Source organism: Falco naumanni, chromosome Z, assembly GCF_017639655.2.
Source record: "Falco naumanni isolate bFalNau1 chromosome Z, bFalNau1.pat, whole genome shotgun sequence".
NCBI lineage: Eukaryota > Metazoa > Chordata > Aves > Falconiformes > Falconidae > Falco > Falco naumanni.
Genome location: NC_054080.1, coordinates 41,170,631 through 41,190,350, shown reverse-complemented (window position 1 = coordinate 41,190,350; position 19,720 = coordinate 41,170,631). Strand labels below are relative to the sequence as shown.

Genomic DNA, 19,720 nt, shown 5'->3' with positions numbered 1-19,720 from the left:
TGCTGGCTTCATTCAGACCACAGAAAAATTTATTCAAGTCAACTGGTTTCGGTCCGCAACAAAAAAGTTACGAGAAAAAAGTGAGTGTGTTCCTGCCCTAACATTCTAAGTCTGCTTGCAAGCAAAATGATAAATCAATTGGTGTGGGAAACAAAAAGGGAGAAAGATTTCTTTTTGCAAGCCATGTGAAACTGTAGCCTATTTAAAAAAAAAAAAAAAAAAAAAAAGAAAGAAAAAGAAAAAAGAATAAAAAGGTCATCCTATTTCCCCAAATCTCTAGAAAGAGCAGTTAATAGATGTTTATGCCTGATCACAATTCTCTCAAGTTGCTAGCTTTTATCTACAGTTGGAAGTCATACTAAACATGTTTTAGTTTTGTTTCTTGATCTTAATAATTTGCACTAGAGTATCGTATTTTCTATTATCTGCCACTTAAACAGCATCAGCTTCTAAACAGCAAGGGCTTCTTTTTTGAGTACGGAGAACCCCTCAAGAAGTCAAGACAGTAAGACTGGTGTAAATGAAATCAGAATCAGGCCTATGTTGAGAGGCAAATAAGATCAATACACAGGAAATACTCACCAGGAAAACTGGTGCAAGAAAGTATCTTCTTAAGTACCTGTATACTTTATTTACCATTACAGAAAAGGCAACTTAGGAAGAAAAATTTGAAGTTTAATGGATAAAGTTTTTTTTTTAATGTTATCATAGTGTCAGCAGGAAGGGAGATGTTTAAATGAGTTTCTAAAGCTTATTTTTCTTCTGGGTATCTCAGTGAGGAGATTACACCGAGATCTGCATTGAGATTACATTCCTGTAGCTATTTAAATACAGTTTATCACATACAAATAAGTTCCTATAACCCCTTTCCCTTCTGTACACACCCAAGGAAGCTATGGCAGTTCACAGATTTGTCAGATAACCCAAACGTAAATCTGACTACTGCATCACCCTTGGCAACTCTCCTTTCAGGTAGATTTGTGGAATCTTCTTTTGACTAGTTTTAAATGTTATGAAATTACATGTTCATACACAAAATGTAAAAATGTGCAAATAATCCTCCTATATCCACTACTGCATCTGAGGAAGATAAGCACACTGGAAGGTAAGTCAATGTTAATACACAGCAAAGGGTATTTAATTAAAAACAAGAACAGCTCAGCAATGTTTATGCTCAGACAGTCTTTCCATTACACAGCATGACATCAAAAAGAACCCTATGCGAGAAGAACCCTATGCATCTACCTTCCCTACTTCCCATCTTGTGTCCACTCTGCTCCCATGTGCATGAGACTGCTGTTCACAATAAGGTAAAGTAACAGGTTTTGCCTGTCAGCAATGGCCTTTTCTTTTAACATTTTACTTATTAAGTGCCTGTTTGACTAAATTAAGCAGCCTCAACCAAGACACATCTTGCTTTCTAACATCTCAGTTTCAGTTACTATTATCTGCCAGTCCAAAGCACTAATTCATCTGAGTTCTTTCAGCTCCAAAACACTGGCTGTGCAGCCAAAAACACAAATAACACTACTGTGCTTATTTCGGCTTATTTTACTGTGTTATTTTACTGAGTGGATTTTTCCTTTTTTTTTTTTTTTTTGTGTGTGTGTTTTTTTGGTTTTGGGTTGTTTTTTTTTTTTGCTAAACTAGGAGATGGACCACCCTGCTCTCATGGCACAGAACACTATTTACGTTGCGATAGTTGACTGTGTAATACATCTGGCATTTTTGGGCAGGATTCCTGAGCTAGGGGCCAGAAGCCCTTAAGCAATCATTTAAGGGGGGGAAGAAATCATACAACTTGACTTAACAGTGCTCATTTCTAGTTTGCTGCACTTAGCTTTTGGTTGCTGACTGAAAAACAGAAATGCATCAGTCTGGTAAACAAGAGAAGGCTGTTTCTTTCTATTTATCTCCTTGTTAGTAAATGAAGGGTGTATTACAGTTTAAGGCTCAGTTCTAGCTTCAGGCATATGGGTGTACAATACCAGCTTTTCCTTGCACATGAGCAAAATACAGATGTTTCAAATATACAATGATTACTTGTATATTTGAAGCTGGAATTAAGTTCAGTACAATTCTCTAAAGGAGCAGCACCTTTGTAGAAAGAGTCAGGTTATAGTTCTGCTCATTCCCTTACCTCTTATATATTTTGCTCAAGCACTGAAATAACTAACTTTTCCAAAACCAAGCAGAAGTTAAAGCCAAGACATTCATTCTAAAAACCAAAATTAAAATACTCCATACATCAGAACATCTATATGGTCAGCAGTTTCCATAAAGGACTTTTTACCTCATGAAACTACTGCTTCTGCCAAACTCAGGATGTTTATAGCAACTGAGGTGATGCTGAATGAAAATAACAGAGAAAAATCAATAATGAGTAAATTGTATTTACAGATATTAAACCAAGTTTACACAGCAAAAAAGGAATTAAAAAAATAATCTTATTTTTAAATTCTGAATTCAGTTACTCCTTGCAACTCCAATCCATCTATTTCTAGCGCAATGTTCAATGAAAAATCATTCCAAGTCAAAGTCACTCAATTGGATGAACATAGCTTATTGTACCCAGTAGTCATTGATCATATTTAGCACACTCTAAGTGGATAATAAAATAGCACAGATCATGTAAAACAGAAGCAAAATATTTTCCTGTTCTTCTTGATTCATGGGCACATAAATAAAGTGGTCATTGTATGATAGCATGCACTTTTAGTGCAGAAATCATACTTGCAAGAGCAGAGTTTTCTGTCATGAGACAGCATCTTGGGAATCTGTTACCCCAGTAAAGCATGAACAGTAGAAAACCATACGGTTTCTGTAAGTAATAATGAAATTTGTGTATCTTTATCTTTCTGAGCTCTGACAGGGGAATGCACTTCTTATTGCTGAACTGTCACTTAGCCCTTAAGGAGTCTTACTGATTTCTTCAGGTTTTCTCAGGTAGAGTAACTCATAAACACACATGGGGAAAAGACCTCCTGCATAATACAAGGCAGGAGAGACTAGAGAAATGAAAAGAAACAAAAGGCATACTGAAGATTAATAAGCATGACTGAAAAAATAGAAAAAAATTGTATAGTAGACACAAAGGAGAATGAACTTTTTAGTAAAATTCTGGATTCCAGCTCCTGATGAACTCCAATAAGAGCAGCTAGAACCATGTATATCCACGCCATCATCTACAGAGAAAAAAAAGCACTGTGCAAAGGCTGCAAGACTGAACTGTATCCAATATACAGAAGAAAATGCCTGACAAGGAACAGCCCCACAAGGTCTATAACCAAAACGCTGTTTTAACCAATCAGAATATTCTTAAAAAGCTAGCTGTGGGGCAGAAAACTTTACAAGCATGGTTTTACCTGAGTGCTCATAGGTTGAAACATGTAATTCACTAAGTTAAAAGGATTGTGCATAAAAATCCATGAGTGTCAAAATGTTCCATTAGACACCAAAAGGAAAGCAGTTGCAGACACACTAAAACTATAGAGTCCTAGTGGACAGAGCTCCAACAGGTCATAGGGAGGTCAGCTTTGAAGGAGAAATCCAAATGAAATATAAACATGGCATTGTGGAAACCAGACAAATCTCCCATAGCTTTGTCCAGCCAGCACTAATCTAGGCATCAGCTGTGGTGCATAATCCAAACAAAGGGATCAGTCGGTTCATACATCTGGAAGCTGTCATATTTTGGAGCCTCCTAACAGTTACGTGTAACTGTAACATCCACTTGAACCCAACAGCCTTTAAATGTGTTGAGCAGTAAGGAACTGATACATGTATACACTACGTAGCATTACTACTTCCTGGGGAACCACCACAAATACTACTTAATAACAGGGCTTGGACCTTCTCTTCCCACGGAAAAAATAAATCATGAAAATGGATGGAGTCAGGGTGAGGAGGTAGAGTTTTCCTTAATGCATTCTCTGTTGAAAGCAAGTCTGAGTACCCATGGCTTTTAGAGTTCATTCTTGTCTGAATCCAGTGTCTGCTAAGGAATAATGAAAAAAGAAAGCCCGCTCTCTACAAGAAAAAGTCAGCCCGCTTAGCAGGTAACAGGAGCTAGTAGTAGACCTCAAACCACTCACCACCACTCCATAGAGCACCATAACTCCAGCAGCAGCCAGCCCTACAGCTGAGCTAGCTCTGCTGCTTGCCTACGTACCCCTTGTTCCTGCCCAGCAGCAGTGGCATCAGGACACAACAATAAAACAATGTTGCTTTCAGGTGTTGTATTTCACTCCAGGATTTCTGTCCTGAAATCTCCAAGCTCACCAGGACTACAGAAATGCCTTCACATGCTGTTCTTAAGCAGCAAAATCCCCCAGAGTGCCAGATCACACTCAAAGCTCAGAGGAGGAAGAGGGGAATGATGCAGCCAAGTTATTGTCCTGTTTAAATGTATGTTTCAACAGGGAAGGAAAGAGACCCTTCCACACAAGGATCTGTAGGGCACATTCTGGAACAGACATTGGCGGTAGCGTATTAAGCTTGGAAATAACAATGAAGATTAATTTTCTCCAGTCTTGAGTAAATTAAATGCTTCTAAAGTCTGAAAGGCAGAAGGAACAGTGCAACCATGCACTTACAGCTTAGGGGGTGCCAGTTCTACAGGACCCTTCTCTTGCCCTTCACAGAACAGGTAGAGCAGGGGCACACCGTTAGGCTGCTGCAGCTTTGTACATGGGTAAGGCCTGGTTACGCTAAAGTGCTTTCAAGTTCTGCCACTATATTTAGTGAGTTCAGGATTTCGCCCTTCACCTTCCCAATGGCCAAAGAATGGTCACATGTAATACCTTCATCTTACAGATGAAAGAGAAATTTTAAACATTGAAGCTGGTTTGTTTGGGTTTTTGTGAGGGTTTTTGATGAACATTTTTAGCAAGGATCACCAACTCTGAACAGTGATATGGACAAGATGGAACTTAACAGAGACCCCCAGTGATTTTGACTTTAATAGCAGGCCCTTGAAAGATGACAATCAAACACCTATATAACTAAAACCTTTAAACATCTTTTCTCAACAACTTCCAATACACAGAAACAGAGGGAGTTCAAATTCATGGGAACATAACAACTACTGTCCTGATGTTTTTACCCACAAACATCATGTAAAGCTTAACTATTAGAATTTGATGTTATTTTTCAAAACAGAAGCAGGGACTGAAATACTCTTTCATTTCGACAAGTAAACATTAAAAAGAGCATGTTGCCCAGATGACCATCACATGGAAACACCACTGCTACTTTCACATTTGAGAAACCACATAATATATAACCATACTTAATTCAAACAAAACAGCAGACTTGGAAATTTTCCAGATAAACACCTTTCAATGAACTTCAATATGCACTGAGGAACATAACACAGTGCAAGACAGTATTCAGAGATAAGTAAGATCTTATGTCACCTGATCCACATGAAACTAACAAATGTGGTGATGTGATCACAGACAACCCCTCAGACTGCCACACAGCCTACCAGCAACCCACCTCAGATTCATCAGCACAGTAACTCCTCCTCTTCTGCCATCTGCACTATGTCAATGTAGTGATGGACATGCAAGCACACCTAAAACAGTACTACTCTGCTGCTGTGCACAAACGTGCATGTTTGTGGGAGAACAGAATTATAGCCAACCGGGTCAATTCCTGCTGTTTCCAAACCAAACTCAATGTTACTCCAGTCCACTCAGGTAAATTTGTATCCTTGAAACAACAAATTCAGGAAGATCTGTTCCTTTACTATTCTTTTTTGTTTCTCCAAAGAATACTAATGTTAAGTCAACCAATGCCTTAGGCAGAACCTAAGAATAACTTTCCTCTATTGGAAACCTGCACTTGATCTTGCTGGATTAAGCCAACTGAGAATCCGTGGAAATACTGGCTCCTCCATCACTCACACACCTTGCTCATTTTCACCTAGATTAATGTATTTTAAGATGGGTCAGTCATAAATACTACAATAAAGGAACCTTATTTTTGCCCCTTTAAAGAAAACCATACTACAAATAGCTCAAATCTTCACTTGCAAACTCATCCTGCCATATGTATTCAGTCCTAATTCACTTGCAATTAGAACACACTCACTTTATTCCAAGCAATAAGCTGAACTATGAGCTACAGCTAGTGCAAAAAGTGCAGAAAACAAGAAAGGAAGGAAAGAACACCATGACCTTGAACCTCTTTAAGAAGAAAAAATAATGAAGAAAGTGAAGGGAAAAAAATCCCAAGACAAAGGTGACATGAAATAAATTATCAAGGAACAAGACTAGACCACCTCTCCCCTCATGAGCTGCTCCAATTAACACCATTCAAGGCTCTGAAGTAGCCAAATTTCAAGCTCCACTTAACAGAACCTTCTCTGGAGCCAGAAAACTACCTTCTTTCAGAAGCAGAGGCTGTGACTTTACATGTGTGACTGCTGTTCACACACAGGGTCTCTAGACTGCTTATTAGAGTGGTAGCAAAAAACATAACCAGTTATGGGCATGATTTCTTTTCCATGCAGAGTACTTTCTAGTTATGAATAGATGTTTCTAAAAGCACATCTGTGTCCAACAAAATTCAGTCACAGAGGAAATCAATGCAAAGCCCTTTTTTTCCTCTCAAGGGTGTACAATGTATAAAGATGCTAAACAGTCTCAACAATTCCAGTATGCATGGACACCCACCTATAGAAGTGCAACTAAAGCTGAATGGCTGTGGATAACAGAACTGTCATTAAAATGCCAGTCCAGAATTTGTTTGGCCAAGAAACTAAAACAAGTATTCTCCAGTAGCAAGTTATGCACATAGGGATGACAGACCTGCTGATGGGCTGAGGGGAAACAGTTATGTGTCCCAGTCAAAGACTCCAGAAAGCCAGAATACAAGACAGAAGCATGGATGCAGAGCACACTGTGGGGGACACAGTAATAAGTGAAGTGCTCTGAACAGCAGCCAGAGGAGGATTGTGTTTTTAAAAAAAAAAAGAAAAAAAAAAAAGGAAAAAAAGCTACTGTACAACATTTAGTGCCAAGAAACAAGCTGAGAGGAAAGCCACTTTGGTATCAGGAGGCTCAGAGAAGGCCAAGAGTGCTGGCACAAATTCTGAAGGAGGAAGACTACTACAGGAAAACTGAAAGAATGATATTTGGAGATCTGTTTTTCTTTTTCTCTCTTTGAAAGTTTGCCTACCAGGTGGGTTTCTAAACTTATGTAAATATTTCAGCCATAATAGCTTCAGGGCCAGACTAGTAATCATTTATCTTGGAATGTGCATGGTCTTAAAACTCATTCAAACTTCACTTCACTATTTTTAATTAATTGTGTTATGCTTTTAAAGCAACCATTTACTTCCAGCAAAATTCAGTGCTCTATTATGTTCCATGCTCCACGGTTTTCAGAAATACACCATACAAAACCAGTTTCTTTACATAAATAGTGGCAATTTATTCAGCAGTAATAACTGTAAAAAGCTTCAGCAGCAAATCAAAACTATTACTTGAAATACATTTCAAGTAATCTCTTACTCTACGCTGCATGTACAGGACAACCAGGTGATCAGCCCCAGCCAGCACAGGTTTATGAAAGGCAGGTCGTGCCTGATGAACCTGATCTCTTTCTAAAAGATGACCTGCCTAGTGGATGAGGGCAAAGCTGTGGATGTTGTCTACCTAGACTTCAGTAAAGCCTTTGATGCTGTTTCCCACAGCATTCTCCTGGAGTAAATGGCTGCTCATGGCTTGGACAGGTGTACTCTTCACTAGGTAAAAATCTGGCTGATGGCTGGGTGCAAAGAGTGCTGGTGAGTGGAGCTACATCCAGCTGGCAGCTGGTCACAAGCGGTGTTCCCCAGGGCTCAGTACCGGGGCCAGTTCCGTTTAATATCTTTAGTGACAAGCTGGACAAGGGGATTGAGAGCACCCTCAGCCAGCACACAGGCAACACCAAGTTGGGGGCAAGGGCCTGAGGCAGGGAAGTGTTGACCTGCTGGAGGGCAGGCAGGCTCTGCAGAGGGATCTGAACAGGCTGGATCAATGGGCCAAGACCAACTGTATGAGGCTCAACAAGGTACAATGCCAGGTCCTGCACTGGGTCACAACAACCCCACGCAACCCTTCAGGATTGAGGAAGAGCAGCTGGAAAACTGCCTGGCAGAAAAGGACCTAGGGGTGTTGGTCAACAGCCAGCTGAACGGGAGCCAGCAGTGTGCCCAGGTGGCCAAGAAGGCCAACAGCATCCTGGCTTGTATCTGAAACAGTGTGGCCAGCAGGACTAGAAGGGTGATGGTCCACCTGTACCCAGCACAGGTGAGGCCACACTTCAAGTACTGTGTTCAGTTTTGGGCACCTTGCTACAAGAAAGACGTTGAAGCACGCATTGAGGCTCAAGGGAGATCTTACTGCTTTACAATTACCTGAAAGGAGATTGTAGCCAGGTGGGGGCAGGTCTCTTCTCCCAGATAACAAGTGATAGGACAAGAGGAAACGGCTCCAAGTTGTACCAGGGGAGGTTTAGATTGGATATTAGTAAAAATTTCTTCACGGAAAGGGTTGTCAAGCATTGGAGCTGCCCAGGGAAATGGCTGAGGCACCACCCCTGGAGGTATTTAAAGGAGGTGTAGATGTGGCACTTAAGGACATGGTTTAGTGGCAGACTTGGCAGTGCCAGGTTAATGGTTGGACTCCATGACCTCAAAGGTCTTTTCCAACCTAAACCATCCTATATTCCTGCATTTGGCCAACAAACGTGTATGAGGAAAAAAATGACAAACCAAACTTTGCCACAATGTCACAGGGACCTAAAAAAAAAAAAATCCACAACCAAAAAAACCCAGATGTTCACAATTGTTTGCATTAGTATTTCAGGTACACAGGACCTAGTGACCACTATGCTCTGAATGGACATCTCTGCCTATGGATGGCCTTCTGTACTGCCTGCTCTGTTTCTCAGAGCTGTTGGCAGCATATCTCATCATATTTTGGTCTCCTGGACTACAAGGACCAAAAAAGTTCAGTTGGTAACACATTATTCTCCAAAACAGAAAAACCAATACTCACTAAATGACCCATGAACCTCATCCTGACCTCAATATTGCTGTTACCCACAAGGATGGAATCTGGTCCTATATACCCTAATTCATCCATAGGGTGGGTCAGACCACCTTCGTAACAGCCACTAACTTTGTGCTCACCACTAGCTTTTCCACGCACGCACATACAGAGAGCTATTTAGTAATGAGTATTTATGCAGCCTTCCATATTAACTTTTATAAGCAAAATTCTGCTGCAATCAACTTTGACATAAGCCCAGAGTAACTACTGCAATCAAGGAACTGTTCACATCAACCTAGCTAAGGGGGGAACGTGATGCTAAGTAAATAATATTTGCCCCCAGAAAAAAAAAATTAAAAAAAAAGAAAAAAAACACCAAAAAAACCAACCCCCTCGGCAGCCTGGAGCCATGCCTCTCCGAGCAGGGCGGGCAATCCGCCTGGCCCGGCTGCCCCGCTCCCTGAGGGACACACAGGGCCTGCGAGGGGAGCGCTGGCGACACCACTCAGCCCACCCCACACCCCCCCGTGTTTTCCTCCGGGGTAGGGGGGCGTCTGTTTCAAACGGCAGCCCGGGAAGCCCCTGCGCCCCCGGTGCCGCTCCTCTCCTTCACCAAGCCCGGCCTACCTACACCGGCGCCTTCGAGCTGGGCCTGGAGGAGGCGCTGCCCGCCCCGGGCACCGCCCGCGGCCACCCCGCTACCGGCGGCCGCTGCCGGCCTGGGCCCCGCTTCGCCTCGGGAGCCTTTTGTTGGTTTTGGTTTGGGTTGGGTTTTTTCTTTTTTTTTTTCTTTTTCCCTCCTCTCCCCCCTTTTTTTATTTTTTATTTTTTTTGGTTTTTGGTTTTTTTTTTACCTTGAGACAAACGCTCCCCGCTCCCCCCCGCCCCCGCTTGAAAGCCGCCCAAAAAACAGGACCACACACAGGCACCCGCCCTGCCGTGCTCCTCGCTTCCCTCCCCCTCCCCCCGCCGCGGGCGCACGCACTCCCAAAATGGCGGAGGGGAGCCTCCCGGCAGCGCGGCCACCTCCCACCGCCGACGGGAACGCAGAGACCCGCCGCCCGCAGCCCTCCCGCACGGACAGACGTGCCAGTGGCGCGGACGCGGGGTGGCTGGGGCGGTCTCGGCCGGCGCCCCCCGTGGAGTGCACGGGCCTGCCACCGCGGCCCCCCACGAGCAGGGAAGTGGTACGCGCCGCCCGGAGCCGCGCGCGCCCCGGCCCAGCGCCCGCCGCCCCCCTCGAGAACCGGCCGCCCAACCGCGCCGCGGGGTGCCCCGCCGGCGGTGGGCCCTCCCCGGCGTGCGGGGCGGCCCCCCCCGCCCAGGCGTACGCGCCCAGGCACTGCGGCCTCCGCCGCTCCAACACTCTACCCGACCGGCCAGGCGGGGAGAGGGCGGCGGCAGCAAGGCTGGGGGGGGGGACGGGACGGACGGACCGACCGACCCCGGACTTACCTTCCACCCACAGCTCTTCCACGTTGGTTTCCAGATTAGCTGCCCTTAATCCTACAGCGAAAGCCCCAAATATCAGGAGGCCGACAACCAAAAACTTCCCGCAGTTTTTCTGAATGTAACAGCCCAGTTTAAATAGCAGTCTCTGAAACTTTGCTCGCAGCCACAGCGGCGCTTTTCGTCCCGTCGCCTTCCCCTGCAAGGCAAGAAGAGGTCAGTAGTTGAGGGGCCGCAGCAGGCCGCCCGACGCGCCCGGCCTGGGGCACGCCGGGGAGCGCCCCCCGCCCTCCCACGGGGGGCGGCTCGCGCCCCTGGGGCCAGGCTCCCACGCAGCGTCCCTGGGGACCGAGGACCGAGCACGACCGACAGCTCAAGCGGGCGTCCTGCCAGCAGGGCCCTGGCCCCACCGCCCGGCCAGGCGGCCACCTCCGGCTGGGCGCCTGCACAGGCCACGATGTACCTGCTGGTCGCCGTCCTCGCCCCAGACCAACACACGGGTTGGGTGTGACGCCACGGCATCAGACCCCTGCGCCCTCGCCTGTGCTGCCCGCCACGCTCCTGTCGTGCCCAAGACACCGCCAGCAGCCCAGGCTGCAAAGCATTTCGTGCTGGCAAGACCCGCGGCTCCAGGGCAGGAGTAACCACATCCGATGAACCTCAACAGCCACAAGAAAGCCCCTTTTCCTGTTCTCCTTAGACCCCTGAAGGGCTGGGGCTAGGGGGGGAGGGTGGGTGACAGAAAGCTAGTCGGTAGGAGTTTGCTGCCGTTTCCCCAGCTCCCTGCTCCGAGCAGAGGTTTGGTGCTGAGGCAGCACCCACGTGGTGAGCAGCGCCGTAAGATCAGAAGTAATTCATTTCCATAGAGTTTGGAGACGCTGTGTGATCTGAATTAGGAAGTAGAGCAGCCATCTGTAAGTTACGACAATATTTGTGAACGGAAGAGGGCAGCCACATGGATTTTTTTTTCTCCTCCTTTCCCCTTCTTACAAAGCCTAGAAATCCGCTCCCTGAAGTGAAACCATCCTTGCAGCAAGGCAGCTTTTCGAGTTTGTTTACTTTGAACATTTTTTGGCCGCCTGAGATTGGAGGCCGGGGCCGTCCCTCCGCCCCGCCCGGGCCGGGCTTGCGGAGCGCTCCGGCTCCTCCAGCCCTCCGCGGGGACCGGCGCGACCTGCGCCGCAGAGCTAAGGTAGCGATTTGTTTACGGCCCTCGCCTCTCCTCCGATCGACGGGGGAAGAAAACGCCGGGGTGCAGGCATTCTCTGCTGCGGGACGCCTCCCTCTCCGAAGGCAGTCGCCGTACCGGCGCTCGGCGGAGAACTTCACAAAAGCACAACTTCTGCCAAAAAAACGGCCGCCCGCTTTCCCCCCGGCCCGGCCGGGAGCGGGTGTTGCCGGGGTCGCAAGGCGCTACGAAGGGATGGAGAGGCGGAAGGGAAGCGGAGGGGGAGCGGGCCGGGGGCTAGCCGGCAGCGAGCCGAGGCCGTCTCAGGAAATTTAAGCGGAGGACTGCTCCGCAGCACGAGCACGCACAGGGCACGCACGGGCGAGAAGGGAGGGAAGGAGGGCACTCTCTCCCGCACTGAAGAGTCACAGACGTCCCTCTCTTTTTTCCCAGCATTTTATTGGTGGCCGTTTCATTTCCATCTCCTCCTTCCACCCCCACGAGAAAACACACCACCCCTCTCCTTCCCCGCCGAAAAACAGCGCTAGCACTAGCGTGTTTCTCTGGAAAAAAAAGAGAGATTGAAAGCACCTTTGAAATCTGCTCCAAGGCGAAAGCCGCATCGCAGTAGCTTGGCCGCTGCAGATACTCCCGGTCGGGGGCCGCGGCACGCCGATTCCCTCCGGTCCTTCGTCGCCTCCCGCCGCCGCTCCTCGCCGCCCGGCCGGGGTGGCCGCCGCCGCCCGCACTGCTGCTGGTCTCCGGCTCCGACGCGTTACCGGCCGAGGCCATGTTGCCGCCACCGGCGGGACAGGGGAGCTGGCGCTGCCGCCTCCGCGGCGGGGCCCGGGGGCCCGGGGGCGCGGCGGGGCCGCGGGGGGCTGGCGGCGCTGCGGGCCGCGGGCTGCTGCTGCTGCGGGGGCTGCTGCCGCCGCCGCCGCCGCTGCTGCTGGGGCTGCTGCGGCACGGCCGCCTCACGCGGGGCGCGGGGCGGCGGCTGCCGCCGCGGCCGCTCCGGCCGAGTCGGTCCCCGCGCCTCCCATTGCCACATCGCGCGCGGACCCCGAGCTGCAGGCGGCCGCTCCCCGCGCCCGGCGAGGGCGGGCGGGCGGGCGCGACCCCCGGCCCCCCCCGGCTGCCGCCGCCCTTTCCTCCGCTCCCGCTGAAATCGCCTCCTCCGGCCGCCGCTGCCTCAGGGAAGCCGCTGTCCGCGGCGGGGCTCAGCGACGGCGGCGGGACGGCTGCGCGGCCGGCCGCGGCGGCTCCTGCTGCTGCTGCGCTGCCTCGCCGCACTGCACCATCCTGCCTCAGCGCCGGGGTGCTTCCCGCGGGCCGCGGGACCGGCGGGGCTCCGCGGTCGGCCCCGCCGCGGCGGCGGGCGGCCGGCTGCCTGACGCTCTCCCCCGGCGTGTGCGCGGCAGCACCGAGCTGCAGCTCCTCGGCTCAAGAGATGAGATGAAGAAGAAAAAAAGGACTCTCTCCATTTGGATAAAGGGGGGGGGGGGGGGGGGGGGGGGGGGGGAGTATGAGAGGAGAGCGAGCGAGAGGGAGAGGGAGAAGGAGGAAAAAAAAAGAGCTGAGAGCCCGCCCCCGGGGCTGTCAGATGGCTTGGGTTTCTGCGAGGCGATTGGCTCGGGGAGGGCAGAAATTACTCAGCAAACATGACTATTATTAGCTGCTTAGCAACAGCTCACCAAAGTAGAGAGACCACCCAGGCCGGCAACCCTTGTGTGTGCATCTCCAGCTTCAGGGGGAGCCTTAAAGTGATCCAGCCTTCTTTGCATGCAATACTTCCATTAAGGAATGCCTCCCCCCCGCCCCCCCCTCCCCCTCTTCTTCTTCGTTTTCTTTTCAAGAAAGTTTTTCCCTTCCCCCCCCCCCTCCCCCCCCCCCGCCCCGGGACGCTTGCAGACGAATACACGCGCGGAACTTTCTCGCGATCGACGTTCAGAATTATGTTTTTCCCTTTTAAAAAAGAGAGGGAAGCGGGGGAAAGCAGCATTAAACGGTTTCTAAAGCCCTTAAAAGAAAATCCTTTTAGAGGCACCTTGGCCTCAAGCTGCAACAAATACTGGGAGGTCCGAGCTGAATTCCCAGGCTTGCAGAAATAATGACAGGGTGGTGGATACTGCGGTAGAAAGTGCCAGATTTTTCTCCCTCTCTCTTTCTTTTTAACTAAAGAGGAGACTTATTTCCTTGCAAGAAAACCACTCTGTCCAGTTAGAAAAACACAATGAAAACTCAACACTTGAGGGATTTAAAGCCGCGCAGTAGCTAGCCTGTTTCAACTTAGGGCTCATTCTTTAACTGAAACCTGAGGAAAGCCAATTTTAATATGTTTTTAGTGTAAAAGTCCATGAAACTCAGCCTGCCTGGCCGCGCTAAACACTTCTTGAACTATACGCGATTGTTTACTTTTTTGGCACCGCTTCTCCCCGTCTCTGTTCATTGAGAATCAGCCATTAATTGCTGCCGTTACAGCTGCGCGCATTACCCCCGGCCCCGGGACTTCGCGCCCCGGCCCCAGCGCGGCTCCCCGCGGAGGTTCTGCGCCCCGGCGGAGCTCCGTGCGCACAGGCGCGGCGGGCAGCGGGGAGCCTACCGCGCCCGGCCCGGGGAAGTGGCGGGGGGGACTGCCCTCCAGCAGGGCGGCTGCGAGGCGCGGCGGCTGTGCGTTCATTGCGGGGGGGGAGGCAGAGAAAGAAGAAGGTGTGGGCACCCGAGGGGAGGAGGGCGCCGGCGGTGCCCCGGGGCTCAGGGGTTCTGCCCGCCACCGGCCGCCCCGTGGGGGGCTGAAGGGACGGGGCCGCGCTGCCAGGCACAGCCCCGGCGCCGCCAGCGGGGGCGGGTAGCGCCCCGGGGGCCAGGGACGCCGGCGGGAGCGGGCTGCGCACCGCACCGTACCGCCCGTGTGGAGGCTCTCTTCACCGGCTTCCCAGGGTCACAGCCGACGGTGCGAGGGTCCCTTTTGCTTTCCTCTACGTCCCACCTTCGTTTTTCCCACACTGGGAAACCTGCCTCCGTGAAGACCCGGCCGTGTGCTCCGCACGGGACTGTCCCCAGGAAAGCTGCCGGGAGCAGTGACCTGTCGCGCATGCACGCGTCGGTGCATGCATAAGGGCGAAGAAAATTCTAAAGAAGTTGGGGCTAAAGGCTGTTTTCTGTTGGAGGGGTGCAGTTGGCCAGCTTCAATTAAAGTTTCCGCTTGGGAAAGTGATGTCTATCTCACTCGGAACTGTGCCACTGCCTCCTGCTCAACTTGAACGGGTCTGATGGGGTGGCAGGGCTGGGGGATGGAGAAAGAAGGGATGGGGTGGAGAGGGGTTTTGGTTCGGCCTCCCAGCAGGCTCCAAAACCGAAGAGTGTCCCGTCAAACACCTCAAGCCCCCAGAGCTGCCCTGCCTGCCTCCTGCCAGCCTCCTGCCTGCTAGGCTTCACACAATAGCCCAGCACCCGTCCTTGCTCCTGGATCCAAAACTCAGCCTGAAGACTCAAATTCAACAAGCGCTATCTTAATCTCCCCTCTCTCCCTGTGGTCTGGAGGGAATTTTTTTTTTAAAGCATACACAAGAGATGAATTACTGCAGGGATCTAATTGGCCTTGTTTCTGTATTTATTTTTTTTTCCCTTAAGGAAGAAGTGTCAGTGTAAAAGTCTCCACTTGGGTGGTCAGAGCAGTGGCTGCCCCCAGTTTGCCTCATAGCCGATGCCTGCGTGCTACATTCCTGGCGATAATGTTGTTCCTAATCAGTCTCCCCTTATTTACATTTGTAAGCGCTGCTGGCTGTGATATGCATGCCCTGTGTGTGCAACTGCTCCTCTACATCAAGGGCTTTTTCTGTCTTCAACTCACGGGAGTCCCACAGATTTCTTATCTCACACTTGCTCTGTGGTGAAGGCCTGAGGTGTCACCTTGCACAGAGTGGCTACAGCCTGTAGCCTTTTATACTTGGTCCTCCTGATACCTGGACCGCCAGGGCTGTCATACAAGAATCTCAAGTTTTTGCTCTGGTCACAGCAGCCTAATTTTGTAATGCTCTGCCTCTTACTTAGGTCACCTTTGTGCTTGTAACCCCTAATAATGCAGAGCTTCACACTTCTTCCAGCCAGGTGAGCGATCAAACCCAACAGAGGTTAACAATGGGTAACGGGTATTTACACTAATTTTACTCTAACACATTCTTCCAAGTTGCGCATCGCCTGTGGGGCACACCACCAAGAAGAGCATTGCGCTGCTGGAGCATCTGGTTACCTCAATAAAGAAACGATGCAGAAACGAAACTCCAGTGCTTTGGCTTCCTTTTGTAGGGGCAACAAAAGAACTGACCCTGGCAGAAGAGCAACTTGGGGGAAAATAACCTGATTTTGTCTATTTCCTCAGATTTTTGTCTCTCACGCACGTTTTCATTGCTCGAGGGCACAGCTCCGCCTCGGCCCCGAGCTCCACACGCACGCCTGACACTAGTGGCCTCCGACATCAGCACAGCCACAGGGCAGCACCTTCACCGGGTCTTGCCGTGCAGCCCGAGGCCCCCCGCTGCCGCTCGGTGCCCCACCGGGCCGCGGGCGGGCGGGGGCTGCAGGCCGGCGGCGGCGCGCCGCGGGGAACCGCTCTGCGAGGAGCCGCTCTGCGGGGCAGCGCCGCTGCGCAGCGCCCGCGCCTGGGGAAGGAGGCGGCGGCACGGAGCGAGCCCTCTCCCCCTCCTCAGCCCTGGAAGAAAGGGAACTGCTCGAGCCAGCTTGTCAAAATAATGCGGCTAATTACCCCTGATCTCCTTTAATGGAAAGCCGCTCTGCAAGCCACAAAGGAGCAAATGAGGGATCTACAGCACCAACCCAGGAGCGCTGGCATTTTCTTCCGCGGAGGGCTGCGGGGAAATGTGCCTCCAGAGGAGCCTCCGGGGGTTCTGTGCTCCTCCCGCGCTGCAGCAGGCTCCCGGGGGAAGCGCAGAGCCCCAGAGCGCCCGGGGAGCTGCGGAGGACAGCGGCGGGAGCTGCAGCCCCTCTCCCTCCAAAAGCCGGAGGGCATCCCAGCCCTAGCAGACCGTGTCATATTCCACGAGGGCCTTTAGCTCTACAAGACCAAGCCGTCGTCAAAACAGATTCTTTTCCTGGCAAAATGCCCTGCCACTTGCAGGACGTTAATATGCATAGAGAGGGGAAAGTTACACTGCACAATTTTTAGCCAGTCTGGACAGCACCGGGTCTGTGTAAAGATACAGCTCAAGTCTTGCGTTTGGAAGAAGGCAGAGCATTCATTTTTGTGATCTCTGCCATCGGGTCTTGCAGAAAAAAAAGCTGAGCGACACGATCTCTTTGACCCTCTGCTGGAGCAACAAATTTATTAGAGATATAGGCGTGAGAAATGAAAAGGAAGTAAAACAATTCAGGCTCATTGTATGTCTTTCTTTCATACTGCTAATCCGGTTTACACATCACGCCTACATGTCTCAATAGGGCTTTATACACTGTGGCAAAGGCAGAACAAAATAAAAGGTGTGTGTGTATGTGAGTGTGTGTGTGTGTATGCATGTGTGTGTGAAATAAGGATCAAAACAGAGAACCCCAAGACATATTAATTCAGAGTGGGCTGCCTGTTTTATATCTACTGGCTCTTGAAAGCAAATAGATTTTAAAGGATTCCTCCTCCTTCCCCCTCCCTCCTCTGCCCTAACATTTCTAAACAATACTACCTCCCGTCCAGATACAGGACACACAGTGACCCTAATAGCCCTAAACCAGAAATTAGATACACCTATCAGACTGGTGCTGAAACGATGTGAGACCTTCTAGCCAAAACTGTGAAATGCTATCTGGTTAGGAGCTAGCAGATGCCCACCTTGGCTCCAATGTTTCTTTTAAAACCACCCCGGTGACACGATGACACCAGATGTCTCCCCCATTCCCCTCCCCTCTTTTGCCTCCCCCCCTCCTCTCCTCCCCTGATCTACCTCCTACACCGGTGATAAGGCGGTGGCCAGGGGGAGATGTGTCACCGAACATCCTCTGGCCTCCTGTTCCTGGGAGCAGTGGGACAACATGTGCAAGACCGGTGACAGCAGCGCTGTAGTGGTCCCGACTATGCCAGGTACCAACCACATGCAGAGCCCGATCCTGGAGCCGGACTGAGGCCGCTATTCAACCTAACCTTAGGCACACCACGCGTGTGTGCTGCCATAGCTGGAGAGCGACTGTCCCTCCTGTTCCCCACAGCTGTATGTTTTCCCTGGCTGCGGGCGTTCAACCTGAGTTAAAAACTGAAGGAAAGGGCTCCTCAGTGTGCCTCGTTTAAGAAGCCTTATTCAGCTTTCCCAAGGAGAAAGAAGATGCAAACCCGCCTCTTCCCTGCGGGCCCTGTCCCGCGGAGCCCGCCCGGAGAGGGGTTTCTGCTCCCACACGGCAGGTTGCTTGGGCCGCAGCGCACACAGGTGCCGGGATGCTGAGATCGGCGGACCGTCCGCAGTCCTCCGCGGGGCCACACGGCCACCGCGGGGGCGACTTCCATCGGCGGCGAGGCGAGTCCCCCCCCGCGCCTCCCTACCGGGGGTTCCGAGCCACAGCACCGCCAAGGCGCGGTAGCCGGCCGGGAGAGAGGCACAGCCGTGCCCGGCCCCAGGGGCGCCCCGGCGCCCCCTGCCCCCGCCGCCGGGGCCCGCACCGAGCCCCCACCCCACCCTGCCCAGCCGTGCCCCGCGATGCCGTCCCCGCTCGGGCCGGACCCGGCGGGTGGGAGGCCCGGCCCCCGGCCCCCGGTGTGGCGGAGGACCCGGTCCCCCGGCGTAGCCCCGGCCCCCGAAGGCTGGAGGGACGCTCCCCCCGCCCCCTCCACCCTCCCCGGGCCCCAGCCGCCGTCGGCCCCGGCGAGGGCCCGCGCAGCTCCTCCAGTACCGCCCCGGCCCCCGGCCCCCGCCCCCCCGCCCCGCGCCCGGGCCGTGTCCGCTGGGTTCCCCGGCCCCGTTGCGCCCCCCGGCCCCGCTGCGCCCCCCCGGTCCCGCTGCCTCCCCGCCGTGGCCCGCCGGGGCTGCACCTACCATCGCTGCCCTTGCCGGAGCCGCTGGTGGGGAGCCGTGCCGGAGGGCTGGGTGCGCCCTCGTTCACTGGCACTGACGGCTTCAATGGGACATCGGGGTTTTCTTCCTCTGTGCTCCTTTTTCCCCAGTTTCTCTCTCTTTTTCTGTTTCTCTCTTTCCTTCTTTTTTCTTTTCTTTTCTTTTCTTTTCTTTCTTTCTTTTCTTCTTTCTTTCTTTCTTTTTCTTTTTTCTTCTTGTTTTCTTTCTTTCCTTCCTTTCTTCCTTTCCTTCCTTTCTTCCTTTCCTTTCCTTCCTTCCTTCCTTCCTTCCTTCCTTCCTTCCTTCCTTCCTTCCTTCCTTCCTTCCTTCCTCCCCTCCTTCCTTCCTTCCCTCCTTCCTTCCCCTCCCTCTCTTCTCCTCCTCCTCCTTTTTTTTTTTTTTACCCCAAAGGAACTGAAAGTGTAAAAAAATAACCCTCCTAGGTTGCAGGCATTCTGCAGAGTGCTGGGAAGCCTCACAATTACATGCCTGTTTCTATTAAGCAGCTCCATCGTCCTCCATGTGGGTGGTCTGGTTCTCAATAGGCAGGACCTGTCAGGATCACGTGACGAACCCGCAAACGTTACCCCTTTACAATAAACTTCAGGAAAAAAAGCAAAGGACGGGAGAGCCCCGTGCCGCCGGCCCGCACCGCTGCCCCACTGCGTCGTGCCCCGCACCGCTGCTCCCCCCCCGCAGCGCAGCGGACAGGTCTCCTCCAGCCTCTGCCTTCGCTCCCTGCTCCCACCCTGGGCTTCAAGAGCAGGGAGAGTGTGAAAGCTGCCAAGCGGTGGAACTCACTTTCCTTGTCGAAAGGAATACACAGTTGGATGCGTAGGGAGAGGAGAGAGAAGCAGAGTTTTGTTTTGGCTGCTGAGGGCCCTGGGCTGCACCTGATTTAGTATATTTGGTTCTAAAAGGTTTATGCCTGTTGTGCTCATTTTTGCTAGAGGTCACTAGAAAGTCAGCTTTCAGGTGGTGAAGCAGCGCAATGCAAGTAAGTTAGCTGC

General features: G+C 51.3%; 1 protein-coding gene across 4 annotated transcripts in view; it reads right to left on the bottom strand.

Moving 5' to 3' along the window:
• The window catches only part of PTCH1 (patched 1), a 74,590-nt gene extending 55,716 nt beyond the window's left edge, over window positions 1-18,874 (bottom strand). The window contains exons 1-2 of one of the 4 annotated variants that reach the window (XR_005825616.1): window positions 12,253-13,103; window positions 10,500-10,692 (exon numbers count right to left, since the gene is read on the bottom strand). Coding sequence is in view for 2 of the 4 variants with exons in the window: in XM_040580091.1 (XP_040436025.1) it covers window positions 10,500-10,692; window positions 12,253-12,453 (394 nt within the window). In the remaining 2 variants the exon portion in view is untranslated. Of the gene's footprint in view, window positions 1-10,499; window positions 10,693-10,956; window positions 11,203-12,252; window positions 13,169-18,692 lie in introns of those variants that run through there. The other 3 variants (XM_040580092.1, XM_040580091.1, XM_040580093.1) reach the window with 3 other exon arrangements.
• Between the last annotated feature and the right edge of the window lie 846 nt (window positions 18,875-19,720).